The 15,260-nt window shown below is 42.0% G+C and overlaps 2 protein-coding genes across 2 annotated transcripts; one reads left to right on the top strand and one right to left on the bottom strand.

The window, feature by feature from the left end:
- Nucleotides 1–887: 887 nt before the first annotated feature.
- LOC146626484 (uncharacterized) lies at nt 888–3,529 on the bottom strand. Its single transcript, XM_085360605.1, has 6 exons — nt 3,484–3,529; nt 3,187–3,336; nt 2,843–2,936; nt 1,575–1,734; nt 1,243–1,395; nt 888–1,069 (listed from the first exon to the last, which is right to left on the bottom strand). Exons 2-6 carry the CDS (start codon nt 3,309–3,311, stop codon nt 888–890), a joined length of 714 nt encoding a protein of 237 aa, XP_085216731.1. The 5' UTR covers nt 3,312–3,336; nt 3,484–3,529.
- Nucleotides 3,530–3,588: 59 nt separating this feature from the next.
- On the top strand, nt 3,589–13,103 carry wdr24 (WD repeat domain 24). Its single transcript, XM_085360604.1, has 10 exons — nt 3,589–3,622; nt 5,325–5,809; nt 6,249–6,426; nt 6,570–7,242; nt 8,604–8,716; nt 8,805–8,929; nt 9,282–9,386; nt 9,505–9,842; nt 10,020–10,204; nt 12,632–13,103. The coding sequence occupies exons 2-10, from the start codon at nt 5,329–5,331 to the stop codon at nt 12,798–12,800; spliced, it is 2,367 nt and encodes a 788-aa protein (XP_085216730.1). The 5' UTR covers nt 3,589–3,622; nt 5,325–5,328; the 3' UTR covers nt 12,801–13,103.
- Nucleotides 13,104–15,260: the final 2,157 nt, after the last annotated feature.

Below are 15,260 nucleotides of genomic sequence, written 5' to 3'. Positions count from 1 at the left end.
AACAAGAGTGAGTGGACATTTATATTTAAACCCTTAGGAGACTTAGTAAAGGTTCTTAAAGGGCCCCAGAAGATATTTAGTTTGGATTTCTCACATTAATCTCAATATTGATACAAAAGAAAATGATAGTCAGCGCCCACCTAGCTGCTAAAATTTAAGATACACTTGCAAACCACACAGTCATTAGTGAAGTCTGTCTTAGAGTACAGATGGAACAAAAGGTGGAGAGGAGGGAACACTGCTGAAACCTCATTTTCTAGCTTTAGTATGATCGCAAATGCTGAGCCACACGATATCATGCAAACATGTCATTTCATAAAGCAAGAGTTGAACCCCTCCCACAGTTTAGGATGACAAAAGTCGTACCTGTGCTGCTCTGGTAGTTTCTCATGAGCTGCTTACTCGTATCTATAAAATGGTGCCAAGCTTACGAGGTTCAGCCTCTCAGACCCAGACAAGAGGTTGTACCAACACAGCGTTTACAAAAAGAACAAGCAAGAAGAAGCTATTTTTTTTCCTCTCTGTCAAGAGGAAATTGAAGGACAGCTAAATTTACCTATGGATAATTTATATCAAAGTCCTCATTAATGATTTCACAATCTATTGTACTTTTTAAATGTTCTGAACGGAACCATTTTCTATTGTGTATATATATGAATATATTTTGTTTTATTTTGTACTGTTCATTGTACTTTGCTTTAATTTAGAAACAATATAAATAAAGAACAATACTGTGGCAACATCCTACTGCTTTTGACGTTATTTAACCGAGACACGTGATGGATTAGTCGATCCGCAACACTTTACCACAAAAAGGTTTTATTATCATTTTGGAAAAAGGAAAAAACTACAAATTTTAAATCGGCATTCATGTAAAATGTCCGGTTTTATGCAGATTTGAGTTTCTTTGTTGGTCTCTGGTCAGCTTCACTGTCGGAGCACTTCTTCCCCGCTGCGCTCCCCCTCACATCGATGTCCTTTAGAAGTTGGAGCTGCAGCTGTGTGGCAATGCTCATCGCCCACAAACACAGCTCCAGCCTGTGGGGCGTCCAGTCCTGCAGCGGATCCACTGAGGGGCGAGAGGCAATACAAAAGCTTTTTGGTAAAGCACTTTTACATAACACGACCATTCAAATATATAATAAAGGCATTAAAACGGCACATTAAACACAGGCCAATGTGGTATTTTAATGAGTAGTGTCTATACTGCAGATGACGACGTAACCAGCTTGGTGTCATTACCTCTGTTTAGTTTTTCGGTCCTCTCAGTCATCTTTTCCAGGTACACTGTGTAGTGCTTGGCGGTGTACTGGATGGGCTTCAGTCCCGGTACGCTCTCCATGGCTTCATCAGACATGAACGCAGCCTGTTCTGGAGCTCCCGCTGCTAACACAGCTGGAACAAGATGGACAGTCAGCCTCAAGCTACGCTGAACATCGAGTGCATATACTTTTCTACACAGAGTACAGAGAGTTACAGCCTACTCAATCCAAGCACTGTTCTGTAAACTTGGAGAGGATCACAGAAATTTTCATACGTTTGTCTTCATATCCCAGAAAAGATGGTGTGCCGACCTGAAGCAGTGGCTGGACCGACTCCTTTCAGGGAGCTGAGCTCTGCGATGGCGGCCTGCACGTCAGGCAGAAGGGTGAAGGCCTTTCTGGAACATTTCTCCACTTCGTCCTCGCTGTTGGAAGCCACCAGCTGCTGCAGCCTCGGCCTGAACTTCCCTCTCTGCAGACAAGCCCACAGGCCACTCAAGGACACATCTGATGAAGAGAGTGCTTTAACACTCTTCATGCTATTTCAAAGCTATACTACGTGTTTGAAGGAGTAATTACTGGTGCATGTGGTGAAATGTGTGAAACAGATGCACTTGTTAAGGAAGCAAGTGCTAAGGAAACATACAGAAGTACTCAGACTTTTACACACACTCACTATGGGCATAAATGTCATGGTGATTTTGGATTTTTAATGATTACTTTGAACTGTTGTTTTCCCAGGATATAATGATTGTACAGCATACATCTTTAATGATTTTAAAAAACAAGATCTGCCTCAAAGTCAGCACTTTCAAACTCAACTGAAATTTGTAGCCACCCACATGGACCAGCCAAATGCCTTTTAAAGAAAAGTTTTACGGTCAGTCAAGGCAAAGATTGAGCTATTTGATGACAATGACAAGAGCACAAGAGGTATGTAAAGGTGAGGTTATCTTATGCTAGAGATTTCTTCCTGTTAAAAGGAATTTTTTGTTTCCCACTGTTGCCAAAATGCAACAGTGGGAGATGAGAGAGAGAGCCCCAACCATCATATGATGGTTGGGGCTCTCTCTGTTTTCTTTGTATTATTGTAGAGTCTTTAGTTTACAATATAAAGTGCATTAAGGCGAATGTTGTTGTGATTTGGCGCTCTATAAATAAAACTGAATTAAAAAGCAGGGACTGTGCCAGGAAGCCAACTAATTTAAATGAACTCTACCAATTCTGCCACGAAGAGTGATTACATATTCAGCCAGAATTATGCCAGAAGCATCTTGTTGAGGTTGACATTTAACCAAATATTAGTGGGGGTGTGTGTATAACCCTGACCCTGTGTGGGCAAGTGAAAATCCAAAATAATTTCAAACTTGTACACAATGTTCTTTTTTTTTTTTAAGTCAATAAACGATGATGTACTATGTGCAATCATTCCACCCTGGAAAAAAGAACAGTCCAAAGAAATCATTAAAAGCCCCAAATCACCATGACATTCAAGCCCACAATAAAGGGACGTAAACCTCTAATCACACCTGAATGTCAAGTTTTCATTTTTGATTTGGAGTCCAGAAATAATAACTCACAGTGAGCTTCCACTCCATCAGTTTCTTTAGCTCTGATAGAGAGACGTGTTTGTCAGGCCGACTTGAAATCAGTGAGGGCAGCTCCTGTTGGTACCTGATCACACAGACACTGATTAGGATCTGTGTACCTTTCATCCTACAGTCAAAGCAAAGCCAACTCATCCAAGTTCAATTCAATTAAAAAAGCACATTCAATTTTAAATTAACAGTCATCAAGAGGAAATGGTGGTAAAACCAGGTCAGAAGGTATCCACTATACAACCCCAACTTCAGGTCCGCTCGCAACTTTCTGGAGACCTTTAAATCGCAACTGACATGGATAAAAAGGTGGAATAGGGGATTACCACCGCTCAAGGTCCAGCAGCTTCCCAGGTTTCTTGACTTTGGCCTTGGCCTCCACTACATCCCAGTATTTCTCATACACTTTCCTCCATGCGCCTGGCTCCTCACACGCAAACAGAGCGCTCATGACAGCAGAAAGCTCACACCATCACCTGCAAACACAGAAGCATTTATTTCACACAGCCAAATAAATAAATAACATTGAGCTTAACAAGTGTTGCTTTCGCCCTAATGTATTGCGGTGATTCAAAAAATATCACCTTTATTTTGAAGTACACATGACACAAAAACAAACCCACCCAGATCGTTTCTAACGTCTGCTCAGTAGTAAGTTTTTGCCGCGTGATGGTCGCTTCTGTTATTTCAGACGGAAATCCCGCGAGATGATAACAAAATACTACTTCCGGTGCTGCAAGAAGGCGAGCTTCACAGCACAAGGTTTGTTCTTAGAAGTTGTTGTATTTTACTTTATGCGCGTGAATTTTCTTAATCTGATAGCTTTTTAAATTATCTGTCAGACTGTTTAAATACTTGTAGCGTTTGCGCTTTGTCTTTACAGACCTGCTCGGCGACTGGTGCTAGCCAGCTAGCACTAGCATGTCATTCCAGTCATGTTTATGGTCAAAGTACAGAGAGTTCTGCAGCTTGTGGCCAACTTAGCAGGAGACGCGTAAACTATAAGCCAATTACTAGTCACAAATAGATGTGTAAAGACAAGTTTAGAAGTAACTATAAACACCAACAACACGTGGCATTAAGAAGGTGAACGGTTAAAGTGTTAGTATGCATAAACACTAGCCACATTGCCAGCTAGTGTGTGTTTATGTTACTTGGTGAAGTAAATCACGTGAGCACCAAGCGGCTACAAGTCGTAAGAGGATGAGTAGATCAAACAAACTCACAGGGTGAGCTTGTACTAAAAGCAGGATACGTAAGAGTATTTAGAAACTGCATGCACTTAAAGCAATAACGTGTCGGGTAGTGTAACTACACTGCAACATTTCAGAATGTCATTGCATTCTATAAACATTCACCGGCCACTTTATTAGGTGCACCTTGTTATTATCGGGTTGGAACCCGTTTCTACTTCAGAGGTGCTTTAATTAAAAGTGGCATAGAGTCAGAAGGTGCTGAAAACATTTCTCAGAGATGTTGGTCCATATTGACATGATAGCATCACAGAGTCACTGCGGATTGAACAGGTGCTCTAGTACACTGAGATTTGGTGACTGTGGAGACAAAGTGTGCCAAAAAAATCCCCCACGCCGATTAGACCTCCATCACCAGGCTAAAGCTTTGATACAAGGCAGGGTGTATCCATGCCAAATTCTGACCCTACCATCTAAATGTAAAAGCAGAAATTGAGACTGATTTTGTGAACCTGGTTGAATTTGAATTGTATCCTCAGTTTCCTGTTCTTTTATGACAGCAGTGGTACTCACAGTTAGTGGTCTTCTGCTGCTTCAAGGTTCGATGTGTTGTACATTCAGAGATGCTCTTCCGCATGGTCTAGTTGTGTTGGGCTGTTATTTCATATACTGTTTCCTTCCTATGAGCTCAGACCACTCTGATTATTATCCTCTGACATCAACAAGTAATTTTCACCCAGAGAGTCACTCACTTGGTAGTTTTTCTTTTTCAGACCATTCTCTTTAAACCCTAGAAAATCCCAGCTGGTCAGCAGTTTCAGAAATGCTCAGACCAGCCTGTCTGGCACCACCAACAATGCCACATTTAAAGTCATTTAAATCCACTTTCTGTCCTATTCTCATGCTCCGTTTGAACTGCAGCTGGTCATCTCCAAGAAAACAACATGCCTCAGTTCACTGAGTTGCTGCCATTGGCTGATTAGATATTTGCATTAATAAGCTGTTACACATGTTTAACTAACAGATGACATACATATGACACAGGTTATTATTGATTTGTGACATGCTGCCACCCAGTCTAGAAAGTGCTGAATGACTCTAACTTATTATTTTGCTTGAGTGCCACCTGCTGGTGGAGTCTAACAGCCTTATTGTAAGTTTGTATTTGTAGCTCTATACCTAATGCCTCATGTCACATTAACTGGGTTTGACCTGATAGCGGGGACAAAGTATATTGTCTTTACTATTATTGTTATTATTTTTTGCAACAGAAACATGGAAAAAATGTCAAGGGTCACCACAGCTCTTGGCAGCAATGCGATCAGTGGCAGAACCATGTTCTGCCACTTGGACGCACCGGCTAACGCGATCAGCGTGTGCCGTGATGCCACGCAGGTGGTTGTAGCAGGACGGAACATTTTTAAGATCTACGCACTCGAGGAGGAGCAGTTCGTGGAAAAACTGAATCTCCGCGTCGGCCGCAAACCGTCGCTGAACTTCAGCTGCGCCGATGTCATGTGGCATCAGATGGAGGAGAACCTGCTGGCCACGGCGGCCACCAACGGGGCGGTGGTGACGTGGAATCTGGGGAAACCCTCTCGCAACAAGCAGGACCAGCTATTTACTGAGCACAAGCGCACCGTCAACAAAGTGTGCTTCCACCCAACAGAGGTTTACATGCTGCTAAGTGGTTCACAGGATGGCTTCATGAAGTGCTTCGACTTGCGCAAGAAGGAGTCTGTGAGCACTTTCTCAGGTAATTTAGTTTGCAACAACTCTTTCATGTGTAATGTAACGTAAGTCTTTGCATGAAACAGTAGCGCTGTTTCTTCTTAATATGTTAAGAATATGTGAAGTGAGAACTTTACAATGCGTACACTACAGAACTCCCTCTATACTGACACCTTTGATGTCTGTGGTTCAGAGCTGTAAAGGGTTGGATTGCTGTAGTTGTGGTAGAGAGATACAAAATGTAGAATTTCTCACTAAACGGTGAAAATAAAATCATGTAATTAAAGAAATACTTTTTTTTTTCTTTACAGGAAAAGAGTGATTTAATGAAGAAGGAGTTAACTCCAGTTTTAGACTAATGACACTGAACTAATAACACTTTTATGGTTCACCTAATGTAATGAAGTCTTTCTCACTTATCAGAAGTAATGATGTCATCCCTTAACTTCCCCTGTTTCTTCTAGGTCAGTCAGAGAGTGTAAGGGACGTCCAGTTCAGCATGAAGGATTATTTCACATTTGCCGCATCCTTTGAAAATGGCAACGTGCAGCTGTGGGACATTAGACGACCGGACCGCTATGAAAGAATGTTCACTGCTCACACCGGACCGGTGTTTTGCTGTGACTGGCATCCTGATGACAGGTAAGAAAAGAAATATGAGACACAAAATAAAAATTTTCAGCTTTTCCTTGCTAACATGTTTCTTGTAACCTTGTAGAGCAGTAGACCCATTTTTTGAAGCCTGAATTAACACAGTTGTCGCCGTTCACCTCATTTCATTTTAGGGGTTGGCTGGCAACGGGGGGCAGGGACAAGATGGTGAAGGTTTGGGACATGACCACTAACAGAGCCAAGGAGATCTACTGCGTCCAGACGATTGCTTCAGTGGCACGAGTTAAATGGCGACCTGAGAGAAAGTTTCATTTGGCCACCTGTTCCATGATGGTGGACCATAACATCTATGTGTGGGACATCCGCAGACCTTTTATTCCCTTTGCTACCTTTGAGGAACACAAGGATGTGACTACTGGAATTGTGTGGCGACACCAGCATGACCCTCATTTTCTGCTCTCTGGCTCTAAAGACAGTACGCTCTACCAGCATATGTTCAAGGATGCCACACGTCCTGTGGACAAGGCTAACCCAGAGGGCCTGTGCTTTGGACTGCTGGGTGACTTGGCTTTTGCAGCCAAGGAGAGTCTAATCACCAGTGATGCCAACAGAAAGCCGTACCCCGGAGGCGACCGCCGCTACCCCATGTTTTTCTTCAAGAAACCCGACCCGACAGAACAGTTTGCACATGTGTCCAGTGCTCTCAGCGTCTTTGAGACGGACTTGGACAGTCACCGCATGGACTGGTTTGTCAAGACGGCACAACTCTACCTCCTGAGCGGGAAGCCGTTTGCTGAGTTATGTGATCACAACGCCAAGGTGGCCCAGGAGCTTAAAAGACCTCAGGTCAGACCGATCGGCACAGGAACAAATCTGTTATGTACTGCTGTTTGTTAGTGATATGAGACGTGTAATGCAAGAGATTTATATATTAAGCTATTGAATATTTTCTGTTCAGTAACAACATCAGTGTTGAAAAAACAGATTTTTTTTCTTCGGCTTGTATTGGACGACATTGTGAAAAAGACTTTGGTCCTTTTAAATAATATTTTAGATCATAGTAAATTGGGCGATAGAGTAGCTGGCTGTGTGGAGTTTGCATATTCTCCCCTTTCAGACTGAAAACATGCAGGTGAGGTTACATCAAGGTTCCCAGTTGGCCATAGGTGTGCATGTGTTAACCCTGCAATGGACTGGTAACCCCACCTCTCACTCCAGTCCCACTATGACTCTGGAAGAGAGCGGATTATGCTAAATTTTGAACAATTGGATTAGCAGTCTCCTGTTAAAAATATTCATAATATCATAGAATATTCAGAAAACGTTTGTATTTTTACATCTAAAAAACTGGAACCAAAGGTTGTTAATCACTGAGACTTTTAAAGATTAATCCTTTGAGCTCAGATCAGACTGACTGTTCCAGTCACTCACTGCATCATTAAATACAGAGTAGATTATAATTTAAGAAAGGGGGTTAGAGCAGGAGTGTCAAACATAAGGCTCAGAGGCCAGAATCAACCCGCCAAAGATTCCAATCCGGTACACTGGACAGCTTTGGAAAATAAGGAGGAAGGCATAAATTTTGGACTTGTCTTTTAATACGCTTTTCAGCTCAGCTTTACCAAAGTAATTAAGTAATAGATGATTTTTTGTTTTTTTTTAATGATCTACTGCAAAATTTCTGCAGTTAAAAAAAAAAAAAAAAAAAGTAAAACAAAAGACCTGGATATTATCTCTCTTAAAAGAAATTAATTTTTTTTTTTTCTGTAATACTACACATTTATATCTTCCAATTATAAATCATCCTAACATTTCCTTCATTTACCACAGCAGAATTTTTTTGTCATGTAAAAATATTGTACAAATTTCTCCTCTTTTCTTATATTCAGCTATCTTAGAGTTTAACTATGTAGTTAAACTTCATGCTGATGGAAAGGCGAGTTTCACTGGCCTTGTAAATGAGTTTGCGATTCCTGGCTTAGAGTAATTGAGTCGTGTTTCATTCATTCTTTTATGAACATATTGTCTGCATTATTTAAAGTTAGGCCATATTAGCACACTGTAAGTAACACAAATGAACCTGTTGGATCTGTAACATAACGCTGAAATTGTTGCTGTGTTCCCCTTTAGGAAATACTACTGCAGTAACTCTCATTTGTAGTATATTTGCCGTGAATAATCACTTTTTTTTTGTATTTAAACCAAAGGTTTCCACTACATGGACAATGCTGAGAATAATGTTCTCTGACCCTGCAAACCTCGCTACACCCGGTCCCAACCACAACCTCGGTAAACTCGGCACCTTGCCTTTAATGAACAGGTAAACAGAGTTTTTTGTGCTCCATTCATGCGTACGATTATAGACTGAAAGGTAAAGTTTGTGTCTGTTGCTTTTTTGTTTTTTTTAGTTTCAGTTTGAAGGAGCTGGGTTCAGGGATGGGTGCGGAGAGCAGACTGGAGCGCAGTAAAGGTGAGAGCAGGCAGGACAACATCCACCTGGAGCCTGGGAACTCATACATCAGCAATAATGAAGGTGAGCTTTAAGAACGCTTGAGAGGCAGATCTGTGTGGGTTTAATTGGCACCAAAGTTATGTTCGCATGTGTCTGTGTCAACCGGACTTGTCACTGAACAGCCGTCTGTGGCGATGGCACGCAAAAGAAATCACTGTAGCGATGATGGTGCAGTATTTACAGAATATTAAAAAATAAGGTTATTAGTGAGGATTATTCTGTATTGTTTGACTTTGACCATCATTATATGATCTGTCAAAGCATTCTTGTCACGTCTGAAGTACGGTCCAAACCCAAAGGATGTAGGCAAGTGGTTTCTTAGTAGTTCTTATAAACACCAACACTCATCACATTCAATTCCATTTTCTTCCAGAAAACGAGGAGACGGAAGGCAGCGAGGGCCATCCTGAGTATATGTTCGGCGATGCCGAGTTGGATGACGATGACCTCTATTCCATGGAGCACGACAACCAAACAGGTCAGTCACAGCGTCGCCTGCTCAGTAAGGGGTTGCCGATGTCAGCGCCTGCTATTTATAACGGTCTTCCTGCTCGGCGTCCTTTTGTCTCTTATCTGCGCCTCTATCGTTTCAACAGAGGAGCAGGAGTACACGCTGCCCCAGGAGGCCTTCCAGCTGCGCCACGAGATCGTGGATAACCTATCCGCTCCGGAGCACCTTCAGCAGGACAAGGCCGACTCCCCGCACGTCAGCGGCAACGAGGCCGAAGTCACCTGTTTGACACCCATCGAATCTTTCTCTCTCATCTCCATCTCCCAGCCGCTCTTCAGTCCACATCTGCCCGCCAGCTTCTTCTGCCCCATTGTGCGGGAGATGCTGAGTTACTACGCTGAGCAGGGCGATGTGCAGATGGCCGTGTCGGTGCTTATTGTTCTGGGGGATCGGATTCGCAAAGAGATCGATGACCTCACCCAGGTCAGTTAGTGAAACAAAAAACAACAACTCTGTTTTGTTAAATGTTAGAAACAAGTGAAATTTAGGCCTTTTATATGACTTTAAATTGTATTTGTAGCTTAAAAAACATCCAAGGTTAGCGATACAGTGACAGCACGGATTTCAGTCTGAGCAGTTACTTTTATTTTTCCGTTTCAGGAGCACTGGTACATGTCCTACATAGACCTGCTGCAGCGATTCGAGTTGTGGAACGTGTCCAATGAGGTCATCAAACTGAGCACGTGCAGCGCCATCACTTGCCTGAACCAGACATCAACTACACTTCACATCAACTGCAGCAACTGCAAGCGACCAATGAGCAACAAGGGCTGGATTTGTGACAGGTATGAACACTGTGGCACCGTTTCATTAAGGTGTATGTGCTGAAATAGTTCTGGGATGGTGTTTTGGGTTCGTATGGTCAGGATTAATTGGACCTGTTCCCAGTGAGCACTGGACTCTGGCTGGTTACCGATTCAGTTCATCAATAGAATTTTTAGTTGCTGTCCACTTTGGTGCCTCCATCTCTGCTTTTTGCAGATGATGTGGTTCTTCTGGTTTTATCAGACGATGACCTCCAGCTCTCTTTGCAGAAAAATGTGAAACGGTGTGAATTAGGGCTGCCACAAACGATTATTTGGATAGTCGACTAGTCACCGATTATTTTTGCGATTAGTCGACTAATCAGATCATCATCCATTGGATGTAAAAGTACAGCTTATTGCACCAGCAGCATCTGCTCTAATATAACTATCATTAGCTTACAGCTTTAAGTGTTTAAGGTCTGTGCTAACTAAAAATAAAGACAAGATGATAGTTTATTAAATTTTAATGAAATTTGCAGATTGTTTCGGTGAAGTTTAATAAACTCCTTGCTATCTAAAATATAACAGGACACCGGAGTAAATTCTGGAGCATCTCACACTTCTGATAATCAGCTGTCTGCTTGACGTTTATTCAGCTGTGTAAAAACTATAACTTTAATCTCAGCCAAACCGATTTACTCAGGAACAAATAAAATACAAAAAAAAAGCCAAACAATAACATTAAGTTATCTAAGTGACTTATATATCATGTTTAACCTGAGTAGCGAAAGACAGCGGTGGGTTTGAAAACGATTTGCCAGGAGTCCGGTGTTCTCACGGCGCTAGTGAGCCTAGCCCCCGGCTCGCTATCGAGCTAGTGGGTAACAGACGTCTCTGAAAACGTCGGAGCGCTTTTGAAAACATGTGGTGTCCTGATAAACTGAGCAGATATTTGAGGTTTACACAGCTACATTCTCGCCTGAAAATATGTTAAACGTTTATTTTGTGACCCAGAAAGAATAATAAGAGTAATATTAAAACTAACTAGCTGCCGCCATTGTTGGAAACTGAGCTGGGCTGCGCTATGAATTCTGGGACACAGCTTCTTCTTCTTCGGGGTTTAACGGCAGCTGGCATCCTTGTACATGCAGTGCTGCCATCTTCTGTTTCAGTCCGTTATTACACTCTTAAATCCTGCTACTTATTCCTGCGTCTTTTGGGATCTTACAAAGCTTCAAACGACGCGTCGACTATTAAATCAGTCGTCGACGATTTTGATAGTCGACGTAATCGTGACTAGTCGACTAATCGTGGCAGCCCTAGTGTGAATAAGAATTAGCGCTTCAAAGTCTAAGGCCTCGGTTTAAATACCTCAGTGTCTTGTTCATGAGTGAGGGGAGAGTGGTGCAGCGACTTCCAAGTGTAGTGCCGCATCTGCTGCATCAGTTGTGGTGAAGAGTGAAGCTTTAGATCTCTGTTGCTACTTTAACCTGTGGCTACAAGCTCAGCGTGGTGACTGAAAGAATGACATTGGGGACAGAAGCGATGTAAATCAGTTTTCTCCAAAGGGTGGCTGAGCTTGATCCTTAAAGGTGGGGTCAGAAGGGGATGTTGAGCTGATACTCCTCCACACTGAAAGGAGTGACTTAAAGTTCGAGCACCTAATAAGGATGCTTCCTGGACGCTTCCAGATAAGTGTTCGGGGGGTGTCCAACCTGGAGAAGTCTTAAAGTGACCATAATTCCCTTACCGTTTATTAAAATGAAAATGGTTTTAGAAAGACGATATTTACAGGGTATTCGGTGCATCGTGGTAACATAAAACATTCACCATGTATCACTGTCTGAACACAGACAGAAAAATCCACCTAGATTTTGCCCTGTGTGCAGAGCAAATTGTGAGAAAATTTGAATGGTTCATGAAAGATGAATTATTTTGTAATTTTACAGATTACAAAATAAGTCCAGGCAGCCTGTATGATATTTGGGGGATCAAATGGTTAAGGTGGAAATGGGAGTAAATATCAAGCCTTTGTCTACAAGCTCCTCTGAATTTGGAAGTTATTATTTATATTAAAAACAAGAACACCATTTTCATTATTTTAAATTGTAATTTTCTTATGCTTGTCTGGAACAGGGCTTTCTTTTAAATGAGACATTGAGTTTCAGTGATATTATCTGTATAAATAAAGGTTTTACAAACTTGTCTTAAAGCAACAAAACTGCTTCTTTTTTCTCCTTTGGTTAGGAAGAATACCTGCTTGGCCTAAGTCTGTTATTATCATCATCATTCTGATTTAATAAAGACCACTAAAAAACCCAAACACCTATAAGTGATAGGGCAGTATGGACCAGTGAGTATACTGGGTGGGTTCCAGAGTTGCAGCTTGTATGTGCTGCGTGAGTGTTGGTTTCTCACGGACTGACAGGAATGAGCTCTGACAGCTGCCGTGTGTCTCTCCTTCAGGTGCCACCAGTGTGCCAGTGTATGCGCCGTGTGTCACCATGTGGTGAAGGGACTGTTCGTGTGGTGTCAGGGCTGCAGCCACGGTGGACATCTGGAGCACATGATGAACTGGCTCAAAAGCAGCGCTCACTGCCCTGCCGGCTGCGGTCACCTGTGCGAGTACACCTGAGCTGCTCACAACTACTGTTAACACAGCTGGTCCTCTGTGGGAGTGCGGGAAAACACACACACAAACAGCCAGACAAGATGTCTTTATCCTTCTACGTGGACCTGGAGTGTTTGCTCACCAGGAAAAAGGAGGACGGCTTTGAAGTGAGCTTAGACCAGAAAGAATCAGAGGTTTACATGTGTCTCCTGGACGGCTACGCAAGAACAAATACAATCACGTGTTCGCAAATGACGTTTGATTCTGTTTGTATGAGCAGAAGTTTATATACATGGATGCTGCTTTTTACAGTTTTTAACCCCAAATACTGCACAGGAAGAATTGTTTGCTCTTCTTCCTCTTTGTACATAATGTTTATTTTGAAGTACTGTAGATATTGGTGCATTAATTTATACTGGAGAGGAAACCTCTCTGTTCTAGCAGTATGTTAAAGCAATAAATACTAAATTGACACGTTGATTCTGAAGTGCTCATTATATAGAACATCCAATCTCAACGAGTCGGCCTGAATAAGCTCACATTCGAGGTAACCTGACCACACATTACTCCCATGGGGCCAGAAATCCCAACTGGCTGCCTGCCAGCATGTCTAGTCGCTAGTCCAGCAGCTAAACACACAGTGCGCTGGAGTGCATGATGTCGTTTGTGCCTCACATTTGGTGAGATTGAAAACGGATCAGAGTTGGAGCCAGCAGAGAGACTGCTTCTGCACTGATGAACCTCAACAAAACTGCTTTTTCTTGGGTCAGTTTTAAAGGTTTAGCCCGAAGGCAGCTGTTTGCTCATGTACATCTCAGAGATTTTTATCAGCCCAGTCCTAAGTAACTGTACATCATTTTGGACACCCCTGTGACTTCAGGTGTTATAGATGATAGTCCTCCGCTCACTGATCTTGTCTACTGTACATTTAATAAACAAACTAGTAATGTAGGGAGCCTCACACAGTGTTTAAACAGGGAATACTACATAATTTCAGATCAGACATAGACATACCTGAACGTCATCTTTTTCTACACTTAAAGTATAGTTTTACCTCAGCTAAGATGCACATTTTAATAGTGACGTAGATACTCGACTGGCAGTTCTGCCAAAAAAAAAAAAAAATTAAGACTGGGACTTTAGCCAGGTGTTTAAAGTTTGCTTATGTCACATTTTTCCATCTGAAGTAACAGGAGCTGTCCTGCTGTGAGAGGAGAGCAGTGATGTGTGAAGGCTGTGCTTATTGAAAAACCTGCAGGCTAAAAATCGGCCAACATCCACAATGTGCCAGAATTGTAGCTAAGCAGTAAGTGTCACTATTCCTGAACTAGCGCCAAGGCCTCAGGCACAGTAGTGGATTTTCAGATGAGACATTTGATAATCAGACGGGTATTCCCTGACCCCGAGGCGCAGCCTGTGCAGAAGCGCCCTGTAGTGTTGACAGATTAAATATTGACCACACAAATAGACTCGTTTTAACCACCACATAAATGTCATTTTAGCACCAAATCTTATACTTATAAATCATCTCAAGGCACTTTATAGTGTAAGAAAGCCTGGAGTGTGTGAGTCATACATCAAATACAGAAGTGACGAGAGTGATTCAGGGTTTAAGAGGAAGACTCTGAAGACCTTTGCATACATCCCAGAACACAAACTCCCAACGAGCACCGCAAATCCCAATAAGAGTGTTAGAATGAAATAAAAATTAAATTTGGGCACCTTTACTCCAAATTTACTTTTTTTTTTTTTGCCAAATAATTTATCACATAATTAAAACTGCTGTGGACAAAGTCCTTCAAGTTTGGTTTATGATTACATCCTAAAATATCTGTACAGGTAGGCAGGTTTTAACTGATATTCAAATACAGAAATTCTTTTTAGTTTTGGGGATTTATCAGTCTCCGTAGCTCAGTGTCTACATATGCAGAGTAATAATGCGTCGCTGTAACACTGAAGGACCTATAATGCTTTTCCTTGTGTGTGCTATCATACTATTACCACAGGGGGTGCTCACATCTTTCAGTCTTGGGTCTTTCTGTTGATACAAAGACCTGCGTGTGAGTACAGCAGCCTCACGCCTCATGTTTAAACCTTGGATGGTGTCCTCAAAAGTATAGGCTAAAGCGGTCCAGTATATACAAAAATTATTCCAACTCCTGCATAACCAAAATATGCAGTTTGAAATGTGCATAATAGACCCACTTTAATATCTTCTCTGTTCTTTAAAAGGCATTCGGCAGGACATTATTTTCAAAAACATAACAAATGACAAGATTTCATTCAAATAAACTGCAGAGCTCATTTTAAGTTTGACTACTAACCTGCTTTTATAATCTAACTCTCCATCTGGTGGTATAAACATCACTTCAACCACATTTCATACTTTTGAGTACAGTTGCGTAGAAATATCACAGTATTACAACCCCTGATCCACGATTTCCTCCATCACCTCTGTCCCCTCCATCACCGCATTTTCACAGC

The sequence above is a fragment of the Diplotaxodon limnothrissa genome, linkage group LG8, assembly GCF_057381915.1.
Source record: "Diplotaxodon limnothrissa isolate DT_005_m linkage group LG8, D_limnothrissa_male_GT1.1, whole genome shotgun sequence".
Taxonomy (NCBI): domain Eukaryota; kingdom Metazoa; phylum Chordata; class Actinopteri; order Cichliformes; family Cichlidae; genus Diplotaxodon; species Diplotaxodon limnothrissa.
The sequence above is the reverse complement of the archived record's forward strand: the minus strand, read 5'-3'. Positions and strand labels throughout refer to the sequence as shown.